General features: G+C 30.6%; 1 protein-coding gene across 1 annotated transcript; it reads left to right on the top strand.

Annotated features, from left to right (window-relative positions):
* Positions 1-394: 394 nt before the first annotated feature.
* On the top strand, positions 395-7,935 carry LOC134249768 (uncharacterized; the record flags this gene model as incomplete). Its single annotated transcript, XM_062732113.1, has 12 exons — positions 395-487; positions 1,109-1,204; positions 1,338-1,433; positions 2,405-2,515; positions 2,929-3,222; positions 3,975-4,116; positions 4,219-4,417; positions 4,554-5,395; positions 6,619-6,736; positions 6,920-7,102; positions 7,207-7,243; positions 7,811-7,935. Coding segments are annotated over 12 exons (2,336 nt in total), but the record flags the coding sequence as incomplete, so codon positions are not given.
* Positions 7,936-11,457: the final 3,522 nt, after the last annotated feature.

The raw sequence follows: 11,457 nt of genomic DNA, 5'->3' as shown, positions 1-11,457 counted from the left end.
CCAAAGGATGATTAAGCTACTGTGAAAAATGTAGGAGGAGTTCAGGGAAGAAAAGTGTGACAGACGGACGGACGGACGGACGGACGGACATGAGTAACAACAATATACCCGAACTTTCTTTCGAAAGTGCGGGTATAATAAAAATTGGTGATTGATAAATTGATTCGATTTGTACTGTAGAACTCGAAGTGTAAATACATCACAGATAGTGACACGCTTATTTCATATTTGAGTGTTTTACTATAGAAAGACATTGATAACAATCTAACATGTGAGAATCTTGATCATAAAATTTCTACAATATTTCATTAAAGTATTCCAAACAAGGTATATCAAACAAAGTATTTCACAAAAGTGTTTTAAACAACGTATTTCAAATTTAATCCCAATGTAGCTGTCTGTGAACCTCGCTGTCAGAATAATGGAAGATGTGTTGGTCCGAATTCATGTCAGTGTAACGGATACTCAGGAGTTAGATGCGATCAACGTATGTATACATACCAATTTAAGTACTAGTATTTCATGCAAAAAGTAGACTACTAGAGATAACATTGAAACTATTCATTCGATTTAACAAAAAACTATTTAATCTTAGATCTTTTATGCTTACGTTTGCCATGAAAAGTAAAAAAAAAAAATCATAATTTTATGTTAGAAAGTGTAAATTTGATTAAATAAAATCTGTCACACGCTCTTCTTTTATGTTATACAGTATTACGACATGCGTCATTTTAGTATATGTTCAACTTTTGTCTTTCTTATATACTGTTATTTGCCGACTTAATCTTTTTATTCATCATTATTTTTTTAATGTTCTGCTTACCCCTTTATCCCGTGGATAGGACTCTTTGGATTTTTTGCTGAGTCCTTTATAAAAACAGTGATGTATTAAACATAGGAACAAAGGAATCAAAATGATTCGTAGTTGGCTATAATTTTTATCCAGCTCGTTGTGTGTTTTATCACTTAGCCAATGCTAAGGAATGAAGAACAGACAACTCATCCAACTAAAAATCATGGGAGATCCCAAATTTATTTTCCCCTTCTTCACCAGTTTCTGAGCATGTTGCAAATAAATAAATCTCTTTTTTCTTTCTTCACTGATTAGCTATATGTGATCCACCTTGTATGAACGGTGGAACGTGCACGAGGTCACGGTCATGTTCCTGCATCTCGTCCTACACAGGGTCTCACTGTTCAATCCGTAAGTGCCTTTTAATTTTGATGTTCGAGATGGTGATGGTGGGGTTATACTTTATATTTTAAATAAAATTATTTACTTCAGCTATACGATGTATTGTTTATACTATTTATTTTGTATATTTTCTTCATTTTAGCCGTGTGTAATCCCAGTTGCATAAATGGAGGCACGTGCGTTGCTCCCAACAAGTGTATGTGTACGGCAACTTACACAGGAGCTACATGTGAAATACGTATGTGCAAATACCTTGAACAATTAATGGCATCTTTTTTTAAATAAAAAGTAAATTCATTAGGTAAAGGAAAAAAAATTGAATTAAGATTTACATGTCTTTTTTATAAAGAAAAAAGGTTTTAAAATGCTATTTTCACAAGGGGATAATAACTCCTTTTGATTTTATTTTCTAATGAATCAAATAGACCTAAGGTAGAAAACATGCCAGGAAGAAAACTTCGCAAATTTCGAGAATAGGGAAATTGTAAAGTAATGAATTTTTCTCTTATTTATTGTATTAAAAAATGGAATTTTCAAAGATTGAAGAAGACAATATTTCTAATTCTAATTGAATGGAAACATTCAGATTTAATTTGACCGTTTTATATTAGAGGCACGGTCAGGTCAGGTCAACAACCTTTCCCTGGACTTTAAGAATAAAAAAAAATACTTTTGCCAATAATTCGATGCCTGCTTCTATTTCAAAAGATTAAACGTTATTTTCGTTTGATTAAATGTTGAGCTAAACCTTTATGTAACGAAAGAGCTTCCTTACATTATCTTAGCGTAAAAGTAAACAAAACCGTGCAATGTAAAAGTCAGCGCTACTCACCAATCGCATCATCTCAGTTCTTTCCGTAAGAGGTCGGGAAAAGAATCTCGAATGTATTAACATCACCGGATGTTAAAATTTTTATATTTCCTGTTTATTCAACTATAGGATAGACGGAGTTAAAAGTCCCTTCTTTAGTATATTTTAGGTTATATCATTACATTGAATAAAGTTTAACTCCATATTTCACAGATAAAAGGTCTTCATGCATTTATTTCAAAGATCTTGAAAAGGATTATCATGGCGTCTACCTAATACATTCGAGGTCTTTTTTTGCTAGTCGGAAAGGCCCAAGAAGTTGCGATTGCGCTACTCACAGATGTCCACTGGAAAATCCAAATTTTCTCTAGTATTGGTACATTGTTTCTATATTTTAGCCTTATGTTCATACCACTTGCCTTGTTTTCCTGGAACATGCACCGATTCTATCCACTGTCAGTGTAAAGAAGGTTTTAGTGGCAATTCTGGATTAGACTTATGTAGATCAAGTAAGACAAAATGGGTTTCTCTTTATTTTTCCTAATATCTTAAAGGTGCATAATTTAAAGTTAACATTTTCTTATAATGTAACGACATATATATTTTAATAGCATTTCATACAAAAATATACTAAAATTTTATTTCATCTTAAAGTTTTTGAAGCTTCAAATTTTTGGATGGATTCGATGTGTTAATCAAACCCGTCTAAAAATTTAATGTTTTAATAACCTTTAGATGAAATAAGATTTTTAATACATTTTTGTGTGAAATGCTATTAAAATATATAAGTCGTAATATTATACAGAAAATATTAACTTCAAGTCTGTGTCCATGCACCTTTAAAAACAGAATATCTAAAATCATTTTGTGGCAATTTCAAAAAATATTAGCATGAATCAATAATTTTCATTAACCTATTTAGTGACGTCATTGGCGAGTCCCACGATAAGTCAGTGCAGCTCTTTCCTTGCCAACATAGAGAGAACTGGACAAAAGAGAGAACTCTATAAGTTTATGGCTGATTCCTCTGGAACAAATTCCACCGGGATCAGCACGAGGTGGGTGAACCGTAAAGACTACAACTTCATCAACGTACAGTTCTCTGCAACATTTCAAAATCTACATGGAGTGAATTCTCCGGGGTATATCGACGATTTTAAGTTTGGGATTGTGTCGGGAATGATCCAGATGGATTTAAGCAAATCGGATAGGAATGGTAATTCTATTTTTACGTTCTTGAGCTCAAAATGTATATTTTTGTCTAGCTTTTTAAAATTGAATCAGCCATTTAGAACTGTTCGAATTCCTGCTTTATTTTAATGTTTTTATATAATAAAACAGTCAAAAATGTTTACCTGGTCACAGTATGAACTGTTGCATTGCTGAATTGATCTATTGTGACGCTGTAGTTAAAATTTCCATACTTTACCGCCATTATTTTTAAGAATGCTGTAGAAAATGAAGCATATTTTGGCATAAATGACTGATATCAAGTACTCGTGGGAAGGTACTTGTGACTATAGATGGGATGTCAAATATGTTCTCTATGATGAACCATGATGAGAATTGTTCATCCTCTGCCATCTTCGCTAATTGGCGAGAGGCTTCTGTTGGATTGCACTTTTTAAGTGTCAATCATGACGATGTCATTGTAACTTAGGTCCAAGCATGGAATACACCTGTTTAGCAAACTGTTGTAATTGTATCGAAAATTCTTTCATAATTATACTTTAAGAAATTATATTATGGATTCGGTAATTAAACAATAATTTCATGAAAACTCGATTTTAGCCTCGGGCAACACTTATCCAGATCTTCCCTATTATTGAGAGACAACATTTTGATTGTTCCCCCTCCTAGTCATGAAATACTGTGTAATGTATATACAGGTATAACCTGCAATTCATAATGTAAAGAGAAAAAAACATTTATTTTGTCAATTATAAATTATCTTTCTTTGTAAATTAGATTCATCAAAGGCATTTATAAGCATAAACAGTACAATTCTTAAATGTCCAAATAATCCTGGTTCCATTTCACCAAATGAGGACGTATTTTGGTGCAACTTAACAAATGCAAATTTTGACCGACTTCTGGAACATGGGGACAAGTACGTAGTTCTTTTTCTGTCGGCACATTTTGGTTTTATTGATTAGCACTTTTACATGATTATCAATATGTATAATAAATATTGAAGTTGATTTTTTTACAGCTTGACTTTAACAGCCATTGCAACAAATGGAGGATATCGAAAGCTTAAAACACCAGATGGAGATCGTGTGAACACATTTATCGGACAAAATGCCAGCAAAAGCACACAATTTCTATTCGATTTAGTGAACCCCAATCACTGTTTGCTGCATGGAAAATGTCAAGCAATAGCCTTCAACGTTGAAGAAGATATAACCAAGGTTACTATTTTTTTTTTATTTTCATAATGATGAAAAGTTTAAATTATATTTTTTTTACTGATTTTAAATCAATGAAATGCATGTACGAAACAGATGAATTGCTTTAAAATCATTTTTATTACTTATTTTTTTCAAGCATGCAATCCATTTTTCATGGAATGGTTGGGTTGACAATATGTCAGGAATAGAAAAGTACGTGATTCAGAAGTATCTACTAGAAGCTGACAATGAAGTTCCACCAAAACTTTGTGAAAAAGATCCTTGGAGGCCATTGGAGACCTTTGAATTAAATAGAACATCCTCATCATTCGTGCATTTACCCGAAAAACCTGGAATGTACTCCTTCCTGCTAAATGTCGTTGATGCCGCAAATAACACCGAATATGCTCGAACTTTGGTTTTATATGATCCAATCTCTAAAATAACCGTGCTGAACACAACATCAACAAGAATTAAAGTAACGAGTGCAAAAGAAGAAACAGGTTACATGTGGCAGGATAATTTAGATGGAATGATTGAAATTTCTTGGAAAAAACATTTTCAAAATAAATTTCATTTTGAGAACAAATTGCTTAATCCCGTGAAACCTTATAAGTACTTTGAATTCACAACAAATATTAAAAAATATGTAAATCCTAGAATGGAGGATTTAGATGGAAATAGAACACTAAAAGGAATTCAGAATATTTATGGCATAACCAAATTTGAATATGCATATAAACACGGGAATCTGGGAAACGCAACACCTGTTTTCTGGACCCAAGTGAATGATTCTCTTTCAGAAACTCAAACCTTTTTTGTTTCAAGACAAAACGGCGATATCATTAATATATGGATAAGAGCAACAGATGTTATGGGTAATACGAAAATAGGGGTGACGCCTTTGTACTTTGATTCCTCTCCACCAACGCAACTGACGCATAATGATGTTATATTTTCACCAAATTTAAACTTAACGACATATGCATTCTCAAGTCGGTAAGAAATTTCTTGAATGAATACTTTCTCGCACAGTTACATGTATATATTCCCGCCGAGATGCATATTATACAGGATTCCATTATTATATAACATTGATGCAAAATGTAATGTGATATGTTTTGATAAAATAATATAATTTAATACCTGGTGTAACATAATGCACCATTAAATATATTCAGCTTTATGATAAACAGATGTGCTAATGATTATTCAAAAAATGGATTTGTCTTGATACATTAAATGCATTTTTTGTTTTTTCTTTCATTTTATTTTCAATTTTAGATTATTAAGCTATAACGCTTACACGTTTTTATGTAATCACTACCCCTTTTAGCCAACTACATACGGTGACTTAACTGAGCTTTTCTGACACATTCTGTCCGGTGTCCGTTCGCCTGTTTCTCTGTCCACTCAACTGTCTTTAAACTTTTTTGACTTTTCTCAAGAGCAACGGGGCGAGTTTCAAACTTGCATTTAAAGTTTTTTTGTTTAAATGAAATTTAAATTTGTTCAAATGAAGGCTAAGACCTTTTTCATAGGATTACAGCAAAGACCTGATTAGTCATATTATATAAAACATCCCCATGTTGTGAAGAATCAAGTTTGTTCAAAAAATGACACATTGGTTCGTTCGGTACGCGATGAGTAATCAAAGTTTTACATAAAATTCATCGGAATTAAAAAAAAAATCTTCTAAAGAACATTCGAGAATCGAATAGTTATATGAAAAAGATGTATAACATGACAACAAAACTTTATGATAAACATGATGTCTTTAACTTTTCCATCGCTTTACTTACATAGAACTAGATCCCTAGATCCCTATCACCTGAATATGGGGTGTATGTCTCCATTTAATTTGTTATGCATAGGTCCTATAATGAGGTAAGCTTTAGACAAATAAGTTGCTGAAGCAGGGATACCAACAGTCCCGTTTGGCATTTCGCAAATTTTATGGTGGATATATTGAAAAAGTCAGCAATTACAACATTTTATTAAGTGAAATACTGGCTGACGTTTTTTATGTTAGTTGTTAAGCTTTTTCACACTAGCTTTTTAAAACGATTTCCCTGAACCACACTAACGTATATTAAAACTTTTTAATACTGAAATGATTTTGGCTTTCCTTTCAATAGTCCTGGTGTGCAATGTGGCCCTTAGGTTTCGTATTGTTCATCATTGCCTTTTTAGCACTTCGGGTTTTTTGGTTTCTTATTCAGTTTACAGATCGATGTGAGTGACGTAGAAAGTGGAATTGCTACAATTTATTGGAGATTGATTGCAATGGACAGTGGAATTGTATTTAAATCTGGGAATATTACTGGAAACAAAACTCTGGTATATTCAATAACAATTTTGATTTGTGCATATTTTCGTTTTTTGAATGGCGTTGATATGTTTTTATAAACCATTCGATTTTTTCGCGACCATGTCAATATACTAGTAGTAATTTCCCATTTAAGCAAACATGTGCATTTTGATATGAGATAAACGTTAGAAAATAACTTTGTTTTCCAACAGAACAATCCTGGACTTAGAAATGGATATCAAATTGCTACTGGAGAATACTTCTACATAAGTCATTTCCTAGATGTAAATAATTGTTGGATGGTTGTGTCAAAAGAAAACTTTCCCACAGAGTCTGTTTTGCTTGAATTAATTGTATCTAACATGGCAATGAAATCCATTAGTTTTAACACAACGGTAAGTTGCAAAAAGCATTAATGGCTTCAATATACAAAAAATCAAAATATAAGCAAATAAACAATTTTTCTACAAACTGAAGATAAAAAATTCACTTCTTTCAGATATCGGACCTGAAATCTCTTGATGGAATGGACGAATGTAAGTTTTAAAGAGAAATAATGATACGATTTTCTCTATTAAAAAATTTTAAAAATACATTTTTAATGTAATTTGAAAAAAGTACCGCTAAACAAAAAAAAAAAAAAAAAAAAAAAGAGAAAACCATTTAATCTTACCTGCACAGTCGTACTGAAGTTTCATCTTAATAAATAAAAAAAATTAATTGATTGATTATTGTTTAACACCCCTTGCAAAATATCTTCACTTCTTGAATACGTCAACAAAAATCAATGCAATCCTTCAAATTTAGATCTATGAATAAGTAATGAACAAAATTGTATGCCTCTGGATTTGTTAGATCAGCTCTCTGCATTTCTGAGAGGGTGTTGACCCAGTTGACAACTCACACCTTTCTCATTCAGTTCATTAAAGCATGACTTTGTTGTGGATATTTTTTTTTCATTTCCATTTTTCAAAAACTCCCATTTTACAATATTGAAATATGGAATACATCATGAAGAGAGAGGGAGAATTTGAATTATATTCCATAACAAAAAAGCACTCATACCGGGTTTTTTTTTTAAAACGATGTACTATTTTCACTAGATTCTGGTCCAATGCATCTACTTTTAGAAATCATGGATCATTTACAGATAATAGATTATTACAGAATTGTAAATCCTGACAAAAAAGATATACACTTGGAGAAGAATTTAGACTTTGATAAATGAAGTTGTAAAATTTGTTCTATATTAAAAAACCCGTTAAGAATGGTCGCCTTGATTATATTTTAATTTCTGAAAATTTATCTAACTTGGTTGAGAATTTTACTATTAAACCTGGATATAGGTCAGACCATTCAGTAGTTGTTTTAGAACTGAAATTCATTTCTTTTGAAAGAGGGAAAGGACTTTGGAAATTTAACAACAGTTTATTAATAGATAAAAATTTTATTGCAAAGGTTAAAGAAACTATTAATGAAGTCCGAAGAAAATATCTGCAGGATGCGGATAATCAGAACACTGAAAATATTGACAATAGCTTGTTTCTTGAGGTTCTTTTAATGGAAATTAGGGGGGTTACAATTTCATATTCTTCTTACAAAAAAAGAGAAAGAGAAAAATTAGAAAAAGAATTGATTGAAGAAATAGAATGTCTAGAAAATAATAATGATATCAACATGGAATTATTAGAACAGAAGAAATTAGATCTTGAAAATACAAGAAAGGAAAAATTACAAGGACATATTATAAGATCTAAAGCAAGATGGGTCGAGGAAGGAGAAAAGCCTACAAAATACTTTTGCAATCTTGAATCACGAAATTTCTTAAATAAAATTATTAAAAGGGTTGAATTGAATGAAAAAAATATTATATATGATCAATCAGAAATTTTGAACCAAGTCAAAAAGTTTTATCAAGATTTATATTCTAATACAGATTATGAACTGATTAACATTGATTTAGAAGAAATTATTAACTCAACTAAAATTCCAAAATTAGATAAAATCACCTTTATTGATTTAGAAAAAGATATTGAAGAAAACGAAGTTTTACAAGTTTTAAAAAATATGAAGAATGATAAATCTCCTGGAAGTGATGGTTTCCCAACTGAATTTTTTTAATTTTTCTGGAGTGATCTTAAAATCTACATTATGCGAGCGATAAATTGTATATTGTCAAAAAGGAACTTCCTATATCACAAAGACTAGGGATAATTTCATGTATACCAAAAGGTGATAAACCAAGACAGTTTTTTGAAAAATTGGAGACCAATAACTCTACTAAATGTACTTTATAAACTAATATCAGGATGCCTAAGTTACAGAATAAAACCTACTCTGGATCTCTTGATTTCTGACACACAAACTGGATTCCTAAAAGGAAGATATATTGGTGAAAACACCAGATTTATTTTTGATTTAATGGCATACACGGAAGCTAAAAATATACCAGGATTGTTGGTTTTAATCGATTTTGAAAAGGCTTTTGATTCAATTTCATGGTCTTTTATTTATAAAGTATTGAAATATTTTGGTTTTGGTAATAATATAATTAATTGGATAAAAATTCTTAATACAAATTTTAAAGCATCAGTTTTGCAATGCGGATTTTTATCAGAACAATTTGATATCCAAAGGGGTTGTAGACAAGGAGATCCTGTTGCTCCGTATTTATTTCTTCTTTGTGCTGAAATTCTAGCTTTCCTTATTAAACAAAATACTGATATAAAAGGCATCGTTTTCAATGATAAAGAACATAAGATTTCTCAATATGCTGATGACACGTCGCTAGCTCTTGATGGCTCACCAAGATCCCTATTTGCTGCTCTTGAAACCATTGACTTTTACTCTAGATTATCTGGTTTAAAAATAAACAGTTCTAAGACAAAAATTGTATGGATAGGCTCTAAAAAATTTTCTGAGGTGTTTCATCATTCTAGATGGAAACTAGATTGGGGATGCACAACCTTTGATCTACTAGGAATAATTTTTTTCTGTTGAACTTGATAAAATAAATGAAATTAACTATGATAGAATAATACCCAAATTTAAAGCATTAATACAACACTGGAAACGGAGAATGCTAACTCCAATTGGTCGTGTTACAGTTGTTAAAACTATACTTATACCAAAATTAAATCACCTGTTTATATCATTGCCAACACCAAAACCAGAAGTAATTTCTTCTCTCTGTCGAGACATTTTTGAGTTCATTTGGAAATCAAAGTGTGACAAATATAATAGAGCTACTATAACGCAGGATTATTTATTAGGGGGACTTAAAATGATATATATAAGCAAATTTATAATGGCATTGAAATGTTCTTGGATTAAAAGATTGTCAAACTATTGTTGTAGCAAACCATGGATGGATCTATTCATGGCTGTAAATGGTAATGACATTTTAAACAAGCTGCTTGATTTTGGGGACGATTTTGTTCGTAAAATCTTAATTGCAAAAAACAATAAATTTTGGCAAGATGTTTTTATTTCATGGCTTGAAGTTATAAAAACTGTGAATGATTCAGTTTCTCAAGACAATTTCTTAAATATACCAGTATGGTATAACTCAAAAATTAAAGTTAATAACAAAAGCATTTTCATTCAAGATTGGTATAAGAATGGTGTTAAAACTATTCGTGATTTTTTAGACGAAAGGGGTATTTTTCTTACTCAAAAGACTTTTCAACAAAGATTTAACGTTTCTACAGTATGTATAATGCAGTACAATAGTGTTGTTTGTTCAATCTCAAAGTACATAAAGGATATGTCAATACATGTAGATAGATTCTCAGTGAAAAATATGTATGAGCCTTTTTTACCTGTTTATTTTCAAGACATATTGTTGTATGAAAAATGTACAAAATATATTTACAATTGTCTTAACACAAAAGAAACTGTTTTAAAAGCTTTATGCAAGTGGAATGTAGAATTATCTCCATATGGAATCAATGAAATTTGTGTAAAAGATGTTTTGAAAGTATGTTTCAAAACAACAAAGGACTCAACAATTCAATAGTTACAATTTAGAATTTTACATAGGATTCTACCTGTTAACTCCTATTTTAAAAAAATTAAGATTAAGAATTCAGATATTTGTACTTTTTGTAAACAAGAAGTAGAAACTATTCAACATGTTTTCATTGGTTGTGAAAAAGTTTTATCTCTATGGGCCAGCCTCAGTTCACATATTTACAAAACAATGAAAAAAAAGAGTTGGTTTTAATGTTGAAAATGTTATTCTAGGTGAAATACCAATGACATATAACAACAGAGTCAAGAATTTTATAATATTATATACAAAGCAATACATTTTTACATGTTTAATGCAAGATCAAATTCCAAATCTTTTGGGCTTACTAAATTATATTAAATTGAAACAAAATATTGAAAAATATATAGCTATCAAAAATCTCCGCATAGATAAATTTGAAAAAGAATGGTGTTTGTGGAAAAACATATTTCAATGAGCTTATTATAAAAATATAATATACTGTTTGTTTTTCACAAAGAGATTTGTCAATATAAATCTATACAAAGTAGTAAATATATGTTCTAAGTAAAGTTGTAATAAGATATATGAACTATTGATTTTTTCAAACCATTTTGTTATTATTATCATGATCTAAAGAATGAGACTGTTTGTAAGTCAGTAAGAGTGTGTGAATGAAAGTAGTTAAAATGTAAAAAAGCTCATAAGTTGTTTATAATTTCATACAAATTGTGATGTTGGGCAATATAAATAAAAAAA

Source organism: Saccostrea cucullata, unplaced genomic scaffold (assembly GCF_032062105.1).
Source record: "Saccostrea cucullata isolate Sc308-1 unplaced genomic scaffold, CSIRO_AGI_Scuc_v1 ctg16356, whole genome shotgun sequence".
NCBI lineage: Eukaryota > Metazoa > Mollusca > Bivalvia > Ostreida > Ostreidae > Saccostrea > Saccostrea cuccullata.
This window is presented reverse-complemented; position numbering and strand designations above follow the sequence as displayed.